Source organism: Salvelinus namaycush, chromosome 5 (assembly GCF_016432855.1).
Source record: "Salvelinus namaycush isolate Seneca chromosome 5, SaNama_1.0, whole genome shotgun sequence".
In the NCBI taxonomy this organism is placed as follows: Eukaryota; Metazoa; Chordata; class Actinopteri; order Salmoniformes; family Salmonidae; genus Salvelinus; species Salvelinus namaycush.
The window spans coordinates 10,657,002-10,679,355 of record NC_052311.1 but is presented as its reverse complement, the minus strand read 5'-3'; the positions used below and the strand labels follow the sequence as shown (position 1 = coordinate 10,679,355).

At 42.7% G+C, this 22,354-nt stretch overlaps 2 protein-coding genes and 1 non-coding gene across 3 annotated transcripts in view; 2 read left to right on the top strand and 1 right to left on the bottom strand.

Moving 5' to 3' along the window:
• Positions 1-2,084: 2,084 nt before the first annotated feature.
• On the top strand, positions 2,085-3,991 carry LOC120046932 (microfibril-associated glycoprotein 4-like). The gene is made up of 4 exons (XM_038992482.1): positions 2,085-2,274; positions 2,385-2,480; positions 2,605-2,772; positions 3,747-3,991. Exons 1-4 carry the CDS (start codon positions 2,085-2,087, stop codon positions 3,989-3,991), a joined length of 699 nt encoding a protein of 232 aa, XP_038848410.1.
• Positions 3,992-8,353: 4,362 nt separating this feature from the next.
• Positions 8,354-8,426, bottom strand: trnaa-agc. Its single transcript has one exon. It is a non-coding gene; the product is annotated as a tRNA-Ala (tRNA).
• A 76-nt stretch (positions 8,427-8,502) lies between these two features.
• The window catches only part of LOC120047965 (bromodomain-containing protein 8-like), a 51,007-nt gene continuing 37,155 nt past the window's right edge, over positions 8,503-22,354 (top strand). Inside the window, exons 1-10 of the mRNA XM_038993600.1 lie at positions 8,503-8,558; positions 15,299-15,395; positions 15,520-15,589; positions 16,888-16,937; positions 17,062-17,184; positions 17,403-17,483; positions 17,660-17,724; positions 17,842-18,002; positions 18,283-18,474; positions 19,334-19,430. Of these exons, the coding sequence (XP_038849528.1) occupies positions 8,540-8,558; positions 15,299-15,395; positions 15,520-15,589; positions 16,888-16,937; positions 17,062-17,184; positions 17,403-17,483; positions 17,660-17,724; positions 17,842-18,002; positions 18,283-18,474; positions 19,334-19,430 (955 nt within the window). The 5' untranslated portion in view covers positions 8,503-8,539. The remainder of the gene's footprint in view (positions 8,559-15,298; positions 15,396-15,519; positions 15,590-16,887; positions 16,938-17,061; positions 17,185-17,402; positions 17,484-17,659; positions 17,725-17,841; positions 18,003-18,282; positions 18,475-19,333; positions 19,431-22,354) is intronic.

Below are 22,354 nucleotides of genomic sequence, written 5' to 3'. Positions count from 1 at the left end.
AGGTAGTGGTGGTCGCCAGGAATAATTTAGAGCTTCTGACTTCCCTGTTCCGTGTGTTCTGTGTTCTGTGTTCCGAGAGGGAATGTTGTTGGTGGTGGTGATAGAAAGATCAGAAGAAGAGGGAATGTTGTTGGTGGTGGTGATAGAAAGATCAGAAGAAGAATACTTTATTGTCCATTTGTCATTTTTAGATCGTGATCTTTTATTGCCACCAGCAGACCACCATACTGATCACTGGCTAACCAACAGTGGGTTGAATGTTGGTGGGAGCCCTTCACTGCTTTAAGCCCTTCAACCAGGGGTGTCAAACTCATTCCATGGAGGATTACAAGTGAGGAGAGAAAACCAGCAGACACTCGGCCCTCCGTGGAACGAGTTTGACAAGTGCCTTAAACTGAACTACCAGATAGGAATGTTGGCAAAAAGTCGCGTCTACAAAACTTAGTGCACTGTGTTCGTAACAGATTCTAGCTTCGGGAACAGAAAACTGTATTGAGATCAGAGGTTTCATCGATGAAAACATTTTAAGAACCAGATTTAGATTCTCTGCTGCAAAAACAGGGGATTGACACACACCAGGTGCTTGTGACCAGGGACCTTATTTTCATGTCAAGTCCAACACTGTAATTTCGTCGCATACCATTTACGATAAAATATGTGCATACCAACATTTTACAACTATGTAATTTAAGTAGATTTTGCATGAAATTGTGTGATTTATGAATGAAACATGCATATTTGTGATTAACACAATTTAATTAATGGGTGTAGATGTTATATAAACCAGATTTTATTATCATAGTTTAAGAAATGATCGTACACATTTATAAATGAGGCCCCTGACAAGCGATCTTGATTGAGGGGTGAACCCAGATTGGATGAGTTTTTGGCAACAACAAATATTACACAAGCATTGTGGTGAAACTGCACAATTGTTCTGTAATCATTTTTGTGCAGACCAACTCTCCGTTGTATCACACAAATATCTGTTGTATCACAACCATTGTGTCAAATCCATTGTACAACGTGAGTGTGTATGGGACCCACTAAAGAGTGTTGCCTCTTTATTTAACCTGCAGGTAAGTCATTGAGAACACATTCTCTTTTACAATAATGACTTGACCAAGAGGGAGCAATGACACTACAGACAAAGCAGATTTTATTTTTATTTTTTTTACTCGTTTACAGAAATAGGAACAGACATATTTACATCATGGCTAGGGTGCACACAGCATTAAAAACAGAAAGGGAAACAACGAGTAGCTCCTGAAAACAGTATTGGTCTAAAAGCATTGAAGTGCTACCACCAACATAGCCTCATAAATACCAGACTGATTCACGCTGCGTAAAAGGGTTTAATGTAAGCTTGCGGGATCAGGTGGCTTTGCGAGGCTACCACCAACATTCAACCATCTATCTGTTAGTCAGTAGTCAGTGACCTGCTGGTGGCAATAAAAGATGAATGTTCATGATCTGAAAATGACAATCGACCATAAAAGTATTCTTCTTCTGACCTTTCAGTCACCAACAACAACAACATTTCTTCACAGAAAGATACAATTTAGAACTGGATTGCTGTTACACTGTGATTTTTGCAACCTGTGTAACTTCACGTGACCTGTTTGAATCCTCTAGTGTTGAGTTCTACCTCTCCATCACGTTTATGTTAATATGTCAATTAATATTCATATATGGCTGTATAAAAGTCTTCCTAAAGCTTAGAGAGCGCTAGAACAGAAACAGTGGACACTGATGCTTAGTCAGCTGGGTAGGACAGGGACACTTTAGGGTTGGACTGCATATTTTAAAATACAGTCGCTAGAATTCAACTAACTGTTTTTTCTAACTATCGAATTCAATATTTCTGTTTAAGGTTTGAACTTGAGGCTGAAAATCTTTGAACTATAATGATGGCGAGACTGACTTAAATCAAATAATTGTATTTTCTTAAATGTTATGTGTGAATTAAATTGAAAGGTAGAGGTTTTGTTTGAAACCACCTATCTCTCTCTGTGTCTCTCTTACTTTCTCTATTTCTTCTCTCTCTCTCTCTCTCTCTCTCTCCTTTCTCTCTAAGGCTCACAATGTTGGCAGTGTTACTTCTGGCTGTTGTAGCAGTCCACTCTGCCCCTCGATGTGATATCAACCTGGATGCAGACTGTAATGAAGTCTACAACATCTCGCAAGCAAGTGGCGTCTACCCCATCTACCCCTTTTTGACACCTGTTCAGGTGTACTGTGACATGAACACGGATGGAGGCAAGTGGACTGTGAGTATCATAGTACTATGTTGGGCTCTTATTAACATTTCTATCCTTACAGACCATGTGAACAGTTGCTAAACATCTCTGTCTGTCTGTCTGTCTGTCTCTATCTCACTCAAGTAATCCAGAGGAGGATAGATGGATCTCTGAACTTCTACAGACCCTGGAACCAGTACAAAGTTGGTTTTGGAAACCCAGAGGGAGAATACTGGCTAGGTGAGAATTTACTTTAGCAAAAAATAAGAAAATAATCGCCCAAAATAAGATGAAACAAGTAGAGTATACAAATGATAACTTTGTATACTGTAATCTGCAATCTGATCTAGCGTTGTCTCTTCAGGACTGGAGAACATCCACCTTCTCACTAAGAGGAGGAAGTATGAGCTGAGGGTAGACATGGAGGACTTTGAAGGAAACAGTGTGTTTGCCATGTACTCTTCCTTCTTTTTGGACTCTGAGGCAGACGGATACAAGCTACATGTCACTGGATTCACCAACAGAGGAGCAGGTGAGTGAGAGACAACATTTGTTGTTTTTGCCTTGTCGGTGATACCATTTTCAAAGATGAACACAAGTTATTCACACAATGTGCTCTGCCTTCACAGCTGTCTGAGAACAAATGCTGTGTTTTTGTCCTATAAACGTCAGAGCACTTTAATGGGTAATTTTCCTGAAAAAATATGTGTGCTTGCTTCAGTTGTCACTCATCCTTAAATTGTCAACTTGTCAACTTCACATTCATCATCTCCAGCACCACCCCAACATCAAAGTGTGAAAACAGCACTTTACTATGTGTTGTAGTCAAAAGGATAGAGGAAGATAGGCTATGTTTCTGATTACGTCATTGGAAAAACCTTTAACATCATCTGGTGTGTATCATGTGATTTTCACCAGGAAAATGTTACTTTACTAGCCTTTGCCTGCTCAGAGTTGGTTAAAAATCACATGATGTTAACCAGATGATCATCCAGAAACACTTTTGACATCATCTGGTGTGCATCCGCCCTTTTTATTTATTTATTTTTTCACATATGTTGGTGTTGGAGTGGTGCTGGAAATGATGAATATGAGGTTGAAAAGTGGTGAAATTTCCTATAAGTATTTTGTATGCTAGTGGAAATGTATGGAAGTTTAAATTGTTAGAGGCCAGTGTTGGAAAATGTAGGGGAATGTCATAGTAGTAGTGACTGTGTTGGAAATAGTAGTGGGCCTGTAGTGGGATAACTGTAGAAGTTGTGACTGCAGTAGTGGTGCATGTTGTAACTGTAGCCTAGTAGTAGTAGTAGTAGTAAGCAGCCCAGAAGTAGTAGTAGTAACAGTACATTGCAGTAGTAATAGTGACTGTTTTAGAAAGGTAGGTCTATAGTGAGGTAGGTCTATAGTGAGGTAATTATATGGCTTAGCTATGGTAAGTTGGGTCGCATTTGTAGAGTTTTTAGAAAATGCAAACACTCTAAATAGACAATTTTTTCTGTTTCCAAGGTGACTCACTGGCCTATCATAGCGGGTTGATGTTCAGCACCTTCGACAAAGACCAGGACACTTGGTCTGACAACTGTGCAGCTACTTACTATGGGACATTTTGGTATGGTTCTTGTCACTACGCTAACATCAATGGAGAGTACCTATGGGGAACCACCAAACATACAAGTGTCAATTGGAATCACTGGAAAGGTTATCATTATTCTCTGAAAGCTGTCTCTATGAAGATTAGACCAGTGCCTTAGACCAGTGGGGTAGATACCTTTGATAAACAGCCACATATAACTCTTTATTTACTTGTTGGTTACAATTTTGAACAGTAGGCCGGCTAAGTCATTGATCCAACTTTCTGGAACATCCCCCAGTGTAGAGAAGCTGCAGCCAGCAGGGTCTCCCAATGTGTATAGCAGGGGCTTGGAACACACTACTCTGACATTATGTTGTTAATCAGACAATCAGCCAATCATAGCGCCCTGTCCCAGATTAGAGTGAAATGTGGGATATCAGGGCTGTTCAGTTTTATATACACTGTCTGTTATGTATGCTATGAGTGTTTCTGATCTGACCAGATTTAATTAATGTTGTTATGTTTATCAACTGTCACAAACATTGGACTCGCTCCAGGCCTACTACATTCCAGACACCTGCCAGATCTCACAACGCCTGGATATGAATTTCATAGCGACCCTGTGTCTGATGCTAGTACAGTAGTTGAACAGTAGTTGATGCAATGCAATGACTGCAATGTAATCAGCCTGGAATGAGGCCAATGTTACAATATAAGGTATGCAGTGTGTGTGTGTGTGGTAGCAAAAGGCATTATGTTTAACATTCGTAGGCCTGGTATTAAGCCTATTCCTGGACTATAATGCACTTTCAATGACCATATTCCATTGATAATTATTGTTTGTCCAGGATTTGGCTTAAATCTGGGTCTGGGAAACCGTTTCTTATTGCATAAATGTGTTGTTCTACTTTTATGGCTGCCATGAGCTCACGTCACTTTGCTATGATAAGATTGAATGAGTCCTGAAAATGATATCTGTTGATATAGATAAAACAATCCAAACTGTGAACTTTTACTGAGTTGATTTAACTTTTTAATAAAGATTAGTAGAGAAAAGATGTGCTGATACTTTCTACGAAGCACACACACACATCATGCTTCATAACTGCATTTGAGATGCCTTTTGATACACTTATGATGCATTATAACACTTGCTTTAAGCTGTCATATTCATAGGGGTGACTAACTGGAGTCATAAGAACCAATCAAATAATTGCTACTGATGGCACCAAGTCATATTATATCAAAATGCCATGATAGCATCTAACCACTAGAGTCTGCTATTGCACTTCAGCAGAGCAAGATCAGCAGGAAACCATGTACAGTACCTATAGGTAAAAATGTGACAAAAGTCTAAAAAGGATCCTTGGGACGTTAAACTCTGAAGTCATCCCATTGAAGTTTAAAAACGGTTAGGGTTGGATAAGGGCAGTGGCCCCACATTTTTAGCAAAAAAAAATATATACAAATATGTTTTGGTGGGGAGGCTTGCCTGTTTTGCATGTATTTTGGCATTAATACAAGTCACATATCAGTTTGCTAACAATGTAAAAAAATATATATATCATTGAGTTAAAAAAGCCACATACAAACATAGTCTCTTTTTTGTTTTCTTGAGTAAGGCAGCTCCAAAATGCAGGTGTTTAAGCCTAGCTCAGTGCTTTCTGTGGTGGTGGGACAAGTCAGCAGAAAATAGGAGCATTGCACTGTGATTGGCTACAGATAAAATTACGTCAAATCACGTTGTATGTACAGTAGCTTTGGTTGGACTGATCATATCAACATATTACTTTCAAAATCTTAGCTTGCAGTCATCATCATGAATCAAGTAGACAATCTACTGGCAAATCCTTTTTAATCCTTGTCATATGAACATAAATAATGAAGAGAAATTCTAGATAAAACGTATCGGTGCTCATCGGCCATTGGACATAAATATTACACAGTAAGTTGGAAATCGCAAATTCAACAATGAGTGGTTTGGAAGGAATCGGTGACAGTGGCTAACTGCAAGCATTGCAACTGGGAAGTTGGGAATAAACGAGCTCAGACTGGGAAAATACGTTTTGAACGGTCATCCAACTCGGAATTGTAAATCCGGCCTCTTTGTCTTTCTTTGATGACAAAATTTGCCCACAAAGGACCGCTGTGCCACCTTCCTGTTCAAGTGAGCACATCACAACAAGGTGAGTCCAAAAATGTCTTATATGCTGCTGCTGATGATGTAATATGCCAGGGAGATATGTATACTGTAGCTAAGAAAGTAATACTAAGCATATGTTGTCTAATAAGTGGCTAGTAGCCCATGTGCCTCACCCTAATAATTTTGTCTATTTTCACCTCTTAATTTCACCTAACATTACTGTTCTGACTCAGTGGTGCACATGTAGCCTATAACCTGTTTTTGAGAAATGTCATCATCAAATATTGTAAGAGCTTTCATTGTCTGCTTATATGCCCCCTTTATTTATTGTACAGTTCTGACTTGGTGTACAGGGAAAATACTGTAAGAGGGACAATGTTCTGAATTCTGTCGCTGTACATTTCAAAAGTGCTGAACACATAGTTATATTGACTACGTTCATCTTAGTTCGTTCATTAATGTCGTAATCGAAATTACGGAATGCCTCTTATCCGCTCATCATTCCCTTATGCCATAGTTTGTACATCGATTGTCAGTAGAAACCACATTTGTTTAAGCAAGTCAGCCATATCAGCTATGTTTTTTTTTAAAGGCAGTAAATGAGGCTGAATGAACTGTTTCGCTGCCAGACAAGGCTCCGCTGATAGCCAGGTGTAGCAGTGGTAAGGATTCACTCCATTGTGCTGGAAAGAAAGCTCTGCTTTTGGGACAGCTTTATTTAGGCCCTAACAGTTTCTGGGCACCGCTTGTCGTTGTTGTGTTGTCTAGTGGCTTTGCTGGCATGCATCTAAAAAAAATTGTTTGCCACACCAATATTTACATGCTAAAATCGCCACTGGGTAAGGGTTATGGTTAAAATAAGGGTAGGGGTTAAGGTTAGGGTCAGGGTTTAGGGTAGGGTCGTCTTAAGGGTCCCAGCTAGCATCTACCATTCTGTGACATAGGCTGATTTATGATTTAATACAAGGCCTGTATCACCTATCCAATTGAGTCGGTCTCTCTTGTGAATAGTCTGTGGCTATAAGCAATGTAGCATTCGTAAAGTGTTTATGTACCACCAAAATACTCATAATGTAACAAGATCTCATATAATCAGATCTCTTTGAGAAGATCTGATGGACAAGTGGTGACTTGTACAGAAAAGCAGACCCAATGTCAACCATATTAAAGCAGTCGCAGTGCCCATTGAGGTCATTTAAAAAATGTATTTAACCTGGCAAGTCAGTTAAGGACAAATTATTTTTTACAATGACGGCCTACCCCGGACAATGACGGCCTACCCCTACCCCCTACCCCGGACGCTGTGCTAATTGTGCGCCGCCCTATGGGACTCCCAATCACAGCCAGATGTGACACAGCTTGGATTCAAACCAGTGACCGCAGTGACACCTCTTTCACTGAAATGCAGTGCCTTAGACCACTGTGCCACACGGGAGCTCATTGCTGTGATTATTCCTATAGGTGAGCTGATCTGATCATGATTCATGAGTAATGATGGCCACCAATATGGAAAGTCCATATCGATATCCGTTTCATTTTTATTTATTTTTTGATATCGATATCATATCGGAATTTAAAAACGTGTAGGCCTACTTGCTGTTTACCCCTTTGTTTCAGTGTCATGAACTTTAAAATGCGTTTCATCTTCCTAATGAGCCACCATAACATTGTGGTTGTGTTTTCCTTATCAGCCACCGTATTTCCCTTGTCATTTTGATGAGATATCAAATTTAGCACACAAAAAAATAGCTAGATCGCAGCTGTACGGATAAACCAAATATCCTTTCAGCAGTCACATTATAGATACACACGGTGAGGCAGGGCTTAACGTGACCATGCCCCGGAGTAGGACACATCCGTAGGATACTCCCGTTACTCCAATGATAAATGTCCTACTTTACTCATAACCCGACACAACGGCTGTATTTTTTTTAAATCATACATTTGACATGCTTCCATGTCGTCTTAATCAACAAACTACATCATACCTAAAAACACTTTAATTCTAAATGTAAAACTGTTAACACAATTTATTTTACATACTGTACTTTAGGATGATTTGGACATGAAGGGCGAAAAAGGTCACAAAAGTTCAGTGGTGTAAAGTAGTGTATACTTTGATTTTCACTTTTGATACTTAAGTACATTTTAGCAATTCCATGTACTTTTAATACTTAAGTATATTTCAAACCAAATACTTGTAGTATTTTACTTGAGTCATTTTCTATTAGGGTATCTTTACTTTTACTCAAGTTTGACAATTTAGTACTTTTTCCAACACTGCAAAAGTTACAAAAATACAACTGCAGCAACATCCATTTCTAACATAACACAGAAGCAAAGAAAATTGATCATACTACCTCAGAAAGCAAATTTTATCACATGCAATTCAAAGAATGGAGGATGCGGGCATCGATCCCGCTACCTCTCGCATGCTAAGCGAGCGCTCTACCATTTGAGCTAATCCCCCTATAATAGATGAGCGGGTATGTGATTTCTTGTTATGTCATCGTCAGCGCCTGTGCTACATTGAAATGATTCCGGCGGAAGTTTAGTGGCGAGGCCCTGTCGACAAAGAAAAAAATGTCGAGTGGAGTCGGGAGTGAGTATTATTTGTTATTGTTTGCTAGCTTGCAAATGTAGCTACAACGTACACATACATTTCAAATGTAATGTACAATATGTTCGTAGCTAGCTGGCTTTATACATTATATTCGTCTAGTTAGCCTTCCTTGGTTTTGTTAGCGCCGGGCACGCTAGCTAGCTAAATTGCTAGTTAACAATGTGTTCCTAGCTACTGAGCGCGTACCTTCCTAGCCGAATATGGTAAACAACAAAAACAAGTACTGAGTTAGATTACCTAGCTAGCTAAGTGGTAATGTTATGCTTTTCTAGTTAGCTAGATTGAACCTTTCTTTGCATTAACAAGATTGTAGCTTGCTGTTTAGCTAACTAGTTAGGTCAGAGCTCAAATCTAGGGTAATGGTTCCCCCTGCGCAGCGACTTGTCAAATCCAGGGATGCAAACTAGTCACATTTCGGCGAAATTCACCGTTTTGAATCCAAAATAGGTGACTTACGTAATTCGTGTAGATCCGATGAGAAACGTTTTTTTGGGGGGGGTTGGATCACTACTGGCTGTAATTGAACGAGTGATGCGCGTTTGTAGCAATACTGGCTGTATCCAAGGCTCAGCCAATCGTTCACACAACAACAGAATGCAGCGCAGCACGCGACTGAAGCAAGAAGAGACAACCAGTTACTAGTTACAGCATCCGCGCGCGCTCTGGAAAGGCAGCTTGCCAGTTACAGCAGCTCGTCCCCTGAACGATAAGGAAGCGGTAACGTTAAGCTTGACTACGGAGAAGGTGATGAAGCGTACTTCATTAGCTGTAACTGAAAAACTACTGGCATTTATAAAGTTTGAGGTGAGGGAGAAAGTGTGGTGGAACAAGTATTAGCGTTGTATCTTGCTAGCTGGATCGAATTCTCCATTAGCTAGCCATAAAAATGTTGAGCAACATTATCCAATTTATCTGATCAAATAATTTAGTTTATGGTGTGAAAATGTACTTGCTAATAGTCGGACAGCTAACGTTAGCTAGCTAACTGTACAACATCAGATGAGCTAACATTAGTAACCTAACCAATTCGCTGTAGTGTTAACTGGTATACGACTCCTTGCCGTTCCTCAAGTTATAACGCGTTAGTTGCTTACTGGACCCTGGCAATCTGTGTGAAACGTTAACAAACGAACAAACCACTATCTCCCTTTACCGTATGTGATTAATTTTCAGATTGAGAGAATTAGGTGAAAATTAGGCGTTGCTTGTTAAACAAGTGGATTCAGGGATGAAGTGTAGTTGGAGCTGGGCCTGCCTTAAGCTGGATGCCACTATAGAGGTGAAAGGAACACCACAAACTTTCCCTCTTTCTCACTTTTGCTGGCACATTGTAGAACACATGTCCACAGACATAAAGTGTCCAATGTAGTAATGTGCAGTGAAGCCCAAATATATTGATTTTGTTGTGTTGAATTTGACAGTAACACATGTGTGTGAGAATGAGGGTGGATTATACTTAGTTTTACTAAAGGGGGATTTTTGCACACGTGTAGCCTTGTGCACTTGATATAGTGTCTATAGTGGCCACTATAATAGAGCAAATATAGAATGCCAGTTTGTTTCATTCTATTTCTACTTTAAGATGTTTTTTCCCAAGTGCAATATTTATGTGTGGGGTCACAAGTGTTCTATTATGAAGGTTGTCATGGCTAACTGCAATATTAGTGTATTGTTTTTTTCTCAAGACTTGAGTGTCATTTGCAGTAAAGTCTAGGCAACAAATAATATTGGATTGCTTTCTTTACATTTTTTAGCTCTGAGTTAGGTTCACATTAACCACAAAAAAAAGTGTAGCCTTTTTGGGCCCTCAGCAGTTTGCATCCCTGGTCAAATCTAAGATAGCATAATAATAGACTAAAGGAGCATAATGTTACTCATTGTAGTCCAAGGACCTTACATGTTCTATTTAGAGGCAAATTGGCTCTGGCAGCCAAATACTCCATCTAAACGTCCAACCTGGACTTAGGGTTAGGCGTAGCTCTTGATCATGACTCTCAGTAATGAGTCAGTAATGAGTCATTGGACGAAGGAGTCTTCTGTAAGGGGAAGTTTTGTTAAGAGCCAGTACGCTCGGGTCTGAACATTAACATGAATCGATTCTCAATTGCGGTACAGTTCTAGAAACATGAATCCCTCTACTTTCATATCACATCGAAATAATTTCACAAATACACACTTACTGTTTTAGCACAGTTGCAGTCGACAAGACGTTTGTGGCGTCCGTCTTCCGTTTACACACAGGTGTTTGTAGATGCAGATAGGTAATTAGCACAGGTATATTTAAAAAAATATATATATATCTCCAGTGACGAAGATTATGATGCGTCCCTACACGATCTCCGGACCACTTAAAGTTAAATCATAGGGACATTTTTATTTTACCAACTGATAGAACATACAGTGCCATCAGAAAGTATTCACACCCCCTTGACTTTTTCCACATTGTTGTGTGAAAGCCTGAATTTAAAAAGGATTCAAATAAAATGTTGTTTGTCACATGCGCCAGATACAACAGTATTTGTATAGATCTTACAGTGAAATGCTTACTTACAAGCCCTTAACCAACAATGCTTTAAGACGTGAAGAAAAAAATAAAAATGTGTTCAGTAAAAAATAGAAAAAAGTAACAAATTGATTAAACAGCAGTAGTAAAATAACAGTAGCGAGGCTATATACAGGAGATACCAGTAGAGTCAATGTGCGGGGGCACTGGTTAGTCAAGGTAATTGAGGTAATATGTACATGTAGGTAGAGTTAAAGTGACTATGCATGGATTATAAAAAGAGTAGCAGCAGCGTAAAAGAGGGATCTGGGTAGCCCTTTGATTAGCTGTTCAGGAGTCTTATGGCTTGGCGGTAGAAGCTGTTAAGAAGCCTTTTGGACCTCGACTTGGCGCTCCGGTACCGCTTGCCATGCGGTAGCAGAGAGAACAGTTTATGACTAGGGGGGCTGGAGTCTTTGACAATTTTTAGGGCCTTCCTCTGACACTGCCTGGTATAGAGGTCCTGGATGGCAGGAAGCTTGGCCCCAGTGATGTACTGGGCCGTATGCACTACCATCTGTAGTGCCTTGCAGTCGAAGGCTGAGCAGTTGCCACACCAGGCAGTGATGCAACCAGTCAGGATGCTCTCGATGGTGCAGTTGTAGAACCTTTTGAGGACCAATTCCAAATCTTTTCAGTCTCCTCAGGGGTTATAGGCTTTGTCGTGTCCTCTTCACGACTGTCTTAGTGTGTTTGAACCATGATAGTTCGTTGGTAATGTGGACACCCTAGAACTTGAAGCTCTCAACCTGTTCCGCTACAGCCCGTCGATGAGAATGGGGGAATGCTCGGTCCTCCTTTTCCTGTAGTCCACAATCATCTCCTTTGTCTTGAGCACGTTGCGGGAGAGGTTGTTGTCCTGGCACCACATGGCCAGGTCTCTGACCTCCTCCCTATGAGCTGTCTCATCGTTGTCGGTGGTCAGGCCAACCACTGTAGTCATCAGCAAACTTGATGATGGTGTTGGATTCGTGCCTGGCCATGTAGTCAAGGGTGAACAGGGAGTACAGGAGGGGACTGAGCATGCACCCGACGGGCCCCATGCTGAGGATCAGCGTGGTGGATGTGTTGTCCCTACCCTTACCACCTGGGGGCAGCCCGTCAGGAAGTCCAGGATCCAGTTGCAGAGGGAGGTATTTAGTCCCAGGGTCTTTAACGTAGTGATGAGCTTTGAGGGCACTATGGTGTTGAACGCTTAGCTGTAGTCAATGGCATTCTCACATAGGTGTTATTTTTGTCCAGTTGGGAAAGGGCAGTGTTGAGTGCAATAGAGATTGCATCATCTGTGGATCTGTTGTGGCGGTATGCAAATTGGAGTGGGTCTAGGGTTTCTGGGATAATGCTGTTGACGTGAGCCATGACCAGCCTTTCAAAGCACTTCATGGCTACAGATGTGAGTGCTACGGGTCTGTAGTGATTAAGGCAGGTTACCTTAGTGTTCTTGGGCACAGGGACTATGGTGGACTGCTTGAAACATGTTGGTATTACAGACTCAGTCAGGGACAGGTTGAAAATGTCAGTGAAGACACTTGCCAGTTGGTCAGCGCATGCTCGGAGTACACGTCCTGGTAATCCGCCTGGCCCTGCAGCCTTGTTAATGTTGACCTGTTTAAAGGTCTTACTCACATCGGCTACGGAGAGCGTGATCACACAGTCGTCCGGAACAGCTGGTGCTCTCATGCATGTTTCAGTGTTACTTGCATAGAAATAATTTAGCTCGTCTGGTAGGTTCGTGTCACTGGGCAGCTCGTGGCTGTGCTTCCCTCTCCCTCTGTAGTCTGTAATAGTTTGCCAGCCCTGCCACATCCAACGAGCGTCAGAGCCAGTGTAGTACGATTCAGTCTTAGTCCTGTATTGACACTTTGCCTGTTTGATTGTTAAATTTAGATTTTGGGTCACCGGTTTACAAATAATATCCAATATTGTCAAAGTGGAATTATGTTTTTAAAAAATATTTATTATTAATAAAAAATGAAAAGCTGAAATGTCTTCGGTCAACAAGTATTCGACCTCTTTGTTATGGCAAGCCTAAAGTTCAGGAGTAATAATTTGCTTAACAAGTCACATGGACTTACTCTGTGTGCAATAATAATGTTATAACATGATTTTTTTAATGACTACCTCATCCTTAATTACACTTTGGTTGGTGTATCAATACAAAGATGCAGGTGTCCTTCCTAACTTAGTTGTAGGAGAGGAAGGAAACTGCTCAGGGATTTCACCATGAGGCCAATTGTGACTTTAGAGAGTTTAATGACTGTGATAGGATAAAACTGAGGATGGACCAACAACAATGTAGTTAATCCACAATACTAACCTAAATGACAGAGTGAAAAGGAGGAAGCCTTTACAGAATAAAAATATTCCAAAACATGCATCCTGTTTGCAAAAAGGTACTAAAATAAAACTGCAACAATTTGGCAAAGAAATTGATTTTATGTCCTGAATACAAAGCGTTATGTTTGGGGCAAATCCAACACAACACGCCACTGAGTACCACTCTTTATATTTTCAAGCATGGTGGTGTCTGCATTATGTTATGGGTATGCTTGTCATCAGCAAGGACTAGGGAGCATTTAAAAATATATATTATAATAAATTGAATAGAGCTAAGCACAGGCAAAATCCTAGAGGAAAACATTTATTCAGTCTGCTTTCCAATAGACACTGGGGGGAAAATTCCCCTTTCAGCAGGACAGTAACCTAAAACACAAGGCCAAATATATATATCTCTTTTTTTACCTTTATTTAACTAGGCAAGTCAGTAAAGAACAAATTCTTATTTTCAATGACGGCCTAGGAACAGTGGGTTAACTGCCTTGTTCGGGGGCAGAACGACAGATTTGTACCTTGTCAGCTCGGGGATTTGATCTTGCAACCTTTCGGTTATTAGTCCAACGCTCTAACCACTAGGCTACCTAGGGGATAATACGCTCATGTTGTCAGCCTAAACAGTGTACCAAATTATTAATCTCAGTTTCTCCTTCCAAGTACCATGTTGCACTGCACAATGTGTGTCTGTGGAAAACAGAGATATTACAGAAAGGATGAGGGAGGTATCCCAATGGGCAATAAATGAAGAAATCCTCCGACTGACTGTCGACCAATCGCATTCACGTTGTCTTAATCCAGCCCGCGGTTGCTAAACTAATCGTCATGCAATTCCTTCTCAAAGTCGGGGTACCTGCTTATTTTCCTCAAAAGTACGTAATGTTACGATTCCAAAGCTATACCATAGTACAGAGAACACGTTAATTATCACACATCTTGGAAAATATTTGCAATGTTGTACTTCTTGTTTGCGAAATTCCATTTTTGAGCAGGCGCCCGATTGATTCCCATTCACTACTTGAAGGAGAACTCTCCTTGTCCCAGAATGCATCGCGTGGCCAATTGACGATGCACTGTCAACGTACACAATGGCCGTTAATACGATTCAAATAGTTTCCCATCTCCTCAAAAGTATCTCTGTGTGAAAGAAACGTGCTCTGGGCAGATACAAACTGCAAGTTGAACTCTTGTGAGAGAGACTCTTACATTTATAGCTCAGTTTGTTTAGCCGATTGCAAGCTAGCTACTTCACGTGCTGGTATTGTTGTGTGTAGCTATGTTTTCTAGCTACCTAACAAAGCTAGCCAGCCCAGAAGAGACAGCATTGTATTGTGGGTTTTGTAATAGACTTGAGCTGCAACAGATTTCCCAAAAAGATTTTCACGTTTCTTCCAACCTTGTTATAATGACAAAATGAAACATTTGTTCACAAAAATAGTTATTACATATTAGTGTTATTTAACACTGTTAATCATAGGAATTGGTGGTTTGGGGGTTGATTTCTCCCTCCCGAGTGGCACAGTGGTCTAAGACACTGCATCTCAGTGCAAGATGCGCCACTGCAGTACCTGGTTTGAATCTAGGCTGCATCACATCTGGCCGTGATTGGGAGTCCCATAGGGTGGTGCAAAATTGGCCCAGCGTCGTCCGGTCATTGTAAATAATTTGTTCTTAACTGACTTGTCTGGTTAAATAAAGGTAAGAAATATATAGGTTTTAACGAAACTCCCCCGGCCAGAAGATACTATCGTCTATAGGAGCTAAAGGTAGTTAGCATCTATGTATGGGTTATTGCTAACCTACCTCTTCCAATCTTCATCATTTCCTTATCTCTGTCTTTATGTAGAACACAAGATGCTGTCCGTTGGCCCGACGGAACCGTGGTCATTGAGGGAGAAACTATGCCTAGCCTCCTCTGTTATGAGGAGCGGAGACCAAAACTGGTAAACAAACTTTTTCCCGTCTGTCACTGTCTGCATCTACATGTTTATCTTTCTCTAGTGTGCATAGTAAACTTTTCTACATGGTCATTTGTGTACACTACTTGATTGTCCTCCTGCCTTTCAGGGTGTCTGTCAGCAGAGCCATCAAACCTTTCTCAGAGCAAGGCCGCCCTCCAGACTGGTTTTCTCAAAAGGTATGAGACAGACACGCTGTGACATAACAATTAATCTCTGTCATGATGAACAAGATTAAAAGGTCAGCTACTATATATGAGCACATGACCAAAAGTATGTGGACACCTGCTGGTCGAACATCTCATTCTAAAATCATGGGCATTAATATGGAGTTGGTCCCCCATTTGCTGCTATAACAACCTCCACTCTTCTGTGAAGGCTTTCCACTAAACGTTAGAACATTGCTGTGGGGACGTTCTTCCATTCAGCCATGAGCATTAGTGAGGTCAGGCGCTGATGTTGGGCGATTAGGCCTGTCTCGAAGTCGGCGTTACAATTCATCCTAAAGGTGTTTGATGGGGTTTAGGTCAAGGCTCTGTGCAGGCCAGTCAAGTTCTTCCACATCAATCTCGAGAAACCATTTCTGTATGGACATCGCTTTGTGCACAAGGGAATTGTCATGCTAAAACAGAATCGTCTAGAATGTCATTTTATGCTGTAGCGTTAAGATTTCCCTTTACTGAAACTAAGGGGCCTAGCCCGAACCATGAAAAACAGCCCCAGACCACTATTCCTCCTCCACCAAACTTTACAGTTGGCACTATGCATTCGGCAGGTAGTGTTCTCCTGGTATCCACCAAACCCAGATTCGTCCGTCGGACTGCCAGATGGTGAAGCATGACTAATCACTCCAGAGAACGCTTTTCCACTGCTCCAAAGTCTAATGGTGCCGAGCTTTACACCACTCCCAGCCGACCTTTGGCATTGCACATGATGATCTTAGGCTTGCGTGCAGCTGGTCGGCCATGGAAACCCATTTCATGAAGCTCCCGACAAACAGTTCTTGTGCTGACGTTGTTTCCAGAGGCAGTTTGGAACTCAGTAGTGAGTTTTGCAACCGAGGACAGACTATTTTTACTACGCGCTTCAGCACTCGGCAGTCCCATTCTGTGAGCTTGTATGGCCTACCACTTTGCGGCTGAGCTGTTGTTGCTCCTAGACGTTTCCAATTCACAATAACAGCACTTACAGTTGTTCGGGGCTGCTCTAGCAGGGCAGAAATTTGACAAACTGACTTGTTGGAAAGGTGGCATCCAATGACGGTGCCACTTTGAAAGTCACTGAGCTCTTCAGGAAGGCCATTCTACTGCCAATGTTTGTCTATGGAGGTTGCATGGCTGTGTGCTCAATTTTATACACCTGTCAGCAACTGGTGTGGCTGAAATAGCCAAATCCACTAATTTGAAGGGGTGTCCACATACATTTGTGTGTATCTATAATGTATCTAACTTGCTGTCTGTGTCTCTGACCCCCACAGCACTGTGCCTCTCAGTACTCTGAGCTGCTGGAGACCACAGAGGCTCCAAAGTGAGTACACAAACACACACATGCGCTTTATTGGAGTATTCTATTGCATAGGCAGCACTCCAGCTGTCATCAGAGCAGTTCCCACATAGTGTAGTCATGTGTCTAATGTACATTGCTGTTTCAGGCGTAAGCGTGGGGAAAAGGGTGAGGTGGTGGAGACCATCGAGGATGTGATCGTTCGAAGACTTACTGCCAAGAGGATAGAGGAGCTGAAGAAACTACTGAGAGACACACAGGACAAATACAGGTCAGTACACATGGGCACTCTTGCTCACACACCTATTCAACCTCTCACTCTGTCTTTCTGTCTCTCTCTCTCTTGTTATCTCTCTCACATTACACACACACACACTCATGCACACTCCCACTCTCACACATTAAACCCATCGCTCTCAATGCATAGCCAATGTTTCTGTTCAAAGCCATTGTAGATGACAATGTGACCTCTACTTCCTGCTCTGACAGGAAGCTGAAGAAGGAGGTGGATCTGATCCAGACCGGACATCTGGACTCCCGGTTGGAGGAGCTGTGGACAGAAGTATCACAGTAAGAAACCGGTCTGTCTGTCCACCTGTCTGTCTCTCGGTTTGTGTCTGCATGTCTGTCTGTCCACCAGTGTCTTTGTGTTTATTTGTTGTATACACTACGTTGTGATTCAGAGTGTACTTTCTGTACCAGATTTAGCAGTGAAGATTGTGTTTTAAAATGGTTTTGTTTGGAAGGAAAAAGATGCAGGATGAGGATGAGGCAGATCTTAAGAGGAAGGCCACAGATACAGCCTATCAGGGTAAGCTTTGGCCTAATAGTAATAATAATAATCCAAATGTTTGTGCACCACTGATTGGACCAATGATTAAGCTCAGGAACTACTAGTGATAATAACCCGTACCCTCTCTGATCTCAGCTCGCCAAGCGGTTAAGAACACACCCAAGCGTGTGCCCAGTGTCACTGTACGCTCCCCTCTGGGTGCCAGTCCCACGAGCATGGAGGCACAGACAGATACCACCACGCCCCCAACAGACACAGCCATGCCCCAGGCAGAGGAGACCTCTGGCACCACTGTGGTAAGGGAAGGACCCAAGTACTGGTCATCATACGCCTGCTTTGTTATTTTGTTTAGCTTTTTGTCTTCAACAGTTGTTGATGTGTGTATTGGTAGCAAATGACAAGTGACTTGCGTATTCTGTATTCAAGCACTGCCTTGCACTTCCATCAGCATGCACGAAATGGGTCAAAGACAGTCTATGAAAAATTCTATCAGTATTGGAAGGAATACAGTGGCAGTGCTGTGGTCTATTAAATAGAGGAGAATGGGGTTTTTTCTCCCCCAATCTGTCCACGTAGGCCCAGGGGGTGGCTGTGTTTCCACCATCATCGGATGCTCCAATGGTGCTGCCTAAGGAGGGAAGCCTTGGGTCTCTGGTAGATGACTCGCCACAGAAGAGGCTCCATAGTCAGAAGTCCACGCCGCCTCCCTCCCCTCTCCTCTCAGAGCTGCTGAAGAAAGGAAGCCTGATCTCTGCTAGCCCCAGACTGGTGAGAAATACAAAGGGATTAAAAAAACGGATAATTTGCAGTAATAAAGGATGAAATTATTGGATTATTTTGGGTTGTATTGGATTATATTGGGTGGATCTGTTTTAGGGAGAGAGTCCAGATTAAGTTTGACTTCACAAGCTACTGGTGTCGGAAATTCCTGTCTCAATTTGATCACTCTCTTGTTGCTGAGAATTTTCCTGCACCGCAGGAAATGCAAATGAGCTCTGTGATTTACATAAATTCACTGAAAACCCACACTAACACATGGTTATATTAAAGCGGCAATCAGCAGTTGCTACATAAATTTTTTGACTTATAAATGAATGATATGTACCCATTGATTCTTGAAGAATATAACTTCTAAATGCCTCATGAGCTTAGTTCATCTATCATACCCCATCAGAACCACAAATATAACCTTGTTTTACTCCAATATTTGTAAATAAAGCAAATGTAAACAAACACTGTATAGTCTCAAACCATGGTTAAAACTATGATTTTGACATAATGGATGGTCAATCCTTGCATCCATAGCTCTGTCTATGCATTTTAGAGTGGTTACATTTCTCCAGCCCCATCCACCAGCTTTTTATCGAAACAAACTTTGTTATTGTTTCAACTGCGAATTCCCCCTTTAACAGTATTGCACTTTTCATGTAGCCTACTTTTGGCCAGCTAATAGGCTAACCACAGATCACGCAATGTTATGGACTAAACATTCAATACGTGTTGCTACAGAATTCTATTGCTGTGACCATATAGGTCAAATTAAGATCCTACATCTGTACCAAGCCGCTCAGTAAAAACAGTTGAATCAGGGATATTGTGTGTTGTTGATGTAATCTCTCTGGGTCAGGTGGTGGAGGGGGATGTTGCTGCTGCAGAACTGGCTAATGGAGGAGTTCCCACTACAACCCTTGCTATCCCAGCAGGCTTTGAGGTCGCCAGCTCAGGTAACTACGGCAACCGTGATATAACACGCCATGCTAGCGGGCTGGCTGTTATGTGTTTGGGTTGATGTGTATTTTAGTTGAGTGCTATGTGTGCTTCTGTGCTTTAAATGTTTTTTAGAAGCAAAGTGTGTGACTGTCCTTTTATTAGATGTACTTTGTTGTGTCCAACAGGAAACATTACCCCCCACTGCCCCACCCAACACAGTTTAAAACTGTCTCTCATCTGTTTCTCCTCCCCTCTCTCCCACACTGTCTGTCAGTGTTTCTCTCTCTCTCTCCCACACTGTCTGTCAGTATTTCTCTCTCTCTCCCACACTGTCTGTCAGTGTTTCTCTCTCTCTCTCCCACACTGTCTGTCAGTGTTTCTCTCTCTCTCTCCCACACTGTCTGTCAGTGTTTCTCTCTCTTTCTCCCACACTGTCTGTCAGTGTTTCTCTCTCTTTCTCCCACACTGGCTGTCAGTGTTTCTCTCTCTCTCTCTCCCACACTGGCTGTCAGTGTTTCTCTCTCTCTCTCTCTCTCTCCCACACTGGCTGTCAGTGTTTCTCTCTCTCTCTCTCCCACACTGGCTGTCAGTGTTTCTCTCTCTCTCTCTCCCACACTGGCTGTCAGTGTTTCTCTCTCTTTCTCTCCCACACTGGCTGTCAGTGTTTCTCTCTCTCTCTCCCACACTGGCTGTCAGTGTTTCTCTCTCTCTCTCCCACACTGGCTGTCAGTGTTTCTCTCTCTCTCTCTCCCACACTGTCTGTCAGTGTTTCTCTCTCTCTCTCCCACACTGTCTGTCAGTGTTTCTCTCTCTCTCTCCCACACTGTCTGTCAGTGTTTCTCTCTCTCTCTCTCCCACACTGTCTGTCAGTGTTTCTCTCTCTCTCTCTCCCACACTGTCTGTCAGTGTTTCTCTCTCTCTCTCTCCCACACTGTCTGTCAGTGTTTCTCTCTCTCTCTCTCCCACACTGTCTGTCAGTGTTTCTCTCTCTCTCTCCCACACTGTCTGTCAGTGTTTCTCTCTCTCTCTCCCACACTGTCTGTCAGTGTTTCTTTCTCTCTCTCTCTCCCACACTGTCTGTCAGTGTTTCTTTCTCTCTCTCTCTCCCACACTGTCTGTCAGTGTTTCTTTCTCTCTCTCTCTCCCACACTCTGTCAGTGTTTCTTTCTCTCTCTCCCACACTCTGTCAGTGTTTCTCTCTCTCTCTCTCTCCCACACTCTGTCAGTGTTTCTCTCTCTCTCTCTCTCCCACACTCTGTCAGTGTTTCTCTCTCTCTCTCTCTCTCCCACACTATCTGTCAGTGTTTCTCTCTCTCTCTCTCTCCCACACTGTCTGTCAGTGTTTCTCTCTCTCTCTCTCTCCCACACTCTGTCAGTGTTTCTCTCTCTCTCTCTCTCCCACACTGTCTGTCAGTGTTTCTCTCTCTCTCTCTCTCCCACACTGTCTGTCAGTGTTTCTCTCTCTCTCTCTCTCCCACACTGTCTGTCAGTGTTTCTCTCTCTCTCTCCCACACTGTCTGTCAGTGTTTCTCTCTCTCTCTCCCACACTCTGTCAGTGTTTCTCTCTCTCTCTCTCTCTCTCCCACACTGTCTGTCAGTGTTTCTCTCTCTCTCTCTCTCTCTCTCTCCCACACTGTCTGTCAGTGTTTCTCTCTCTCTCTCTCTCTCTCTCCCACACTGTCTGTCAGTGTTTCTCTCTCTCTCTCTCTCCCACACTGTCTGTCAGTGTTTCTCTCTCTCTCTCCCACACTGTCTGTCGGTGTTTCTCTCTCTCTCTCTCCCACACTGTCTGTCGGTGTTTCTCTCTCTCTCTCTCCCACACTGTCTGTCGGTGTTTCTCTCTCTCTCTCTCCCACACTGTCTGTCGGTGTTTCTCTCTCTCTCTCTCCCACACTGTCTGTCGGTGTTTCTCTCTCTCTCTCTCCCACACTGTCTGTCGGTGTTTCTCTCTCTCTCTCTCCCACACTGTCTGTCGGTGTTTCTCTCTCTCTCTCTCCCACACTGTCTGTCGGTGTTTCTCTCTCTCTCTCTCCCACACTGTCTGTCGGTGTTTCTCTCTCTCTCTGTCTGTCGGTGTTTCTCTCTCTCTCTGTCTGTCGGTGTTTCTCTCTCTCCCACACTGTCTGTCGGTGTTTCTCTCTCTCTCTCTCTCCCACACTCTGTCGGTGTTTCTCTCTCTCTCTCTCTCCCACACTCTGTCGGTGTTTCTCTCTCTCCCACACTGTCTGTCGGTGTTTCTCTCTCTCTCTCTCTCCCACACTCTGTCGGTGTTTCTCTCTCTCTCTCTCTCTCCCACACTGTCTGTCGGTGTTTCTCTCTCTCTCTCTCTCCCACACTGTCTGTCAGTGTTTCTCTCTCTCTCTCTCTCTCCCACACTGTCTGTCAGTGTTTCTCTCTCTCTCTCTCTCCCACACTGTCTGTCAGTGTTTCTCTCTCTCTCTCTCTCCCACACTGTCTGTCAGTGTTTCTCTCTCTCTCTCTCTCCCACACTGTCTGTCAGTGTTTCTCTCTCTCTCTCTCTCCCACACTGTCTGTCAGTGTTTCTCTCTCTCTCTCTCTCCCACACTGTCTGTCAGTGTTTCTCTCTCTCTCTCTCTCTCTCCCACACTGTCTGTCGGTGTTTCTCTCTCTTTCTCTCTCCCACACTGTCTGTCAGTGTTTCTCTCTCTCTCTCTCTCTCTCCCACACTGTCTGTCGGTGTTTCTCTCTCTCTCTCTCTCTCTCCCACACTGTCTGTCAGTGTTTCTCTCTCTCTCTCTCCCACACTGTCTGTCGGTGTTTCTCTCTCTCTCTCTCCCACACTGTCTGTCGGTGTTTCTCTCTCTCTCTCTCCCACACTGTCTGTCGGTGTTTCTCTCTCTCTCTCTCCCACACTGTCTGTCGGTGTTTCTCTCTCTCTCTCTCCCACACTGTCTGTCGGTGTTTCTCTCTCTCTCTC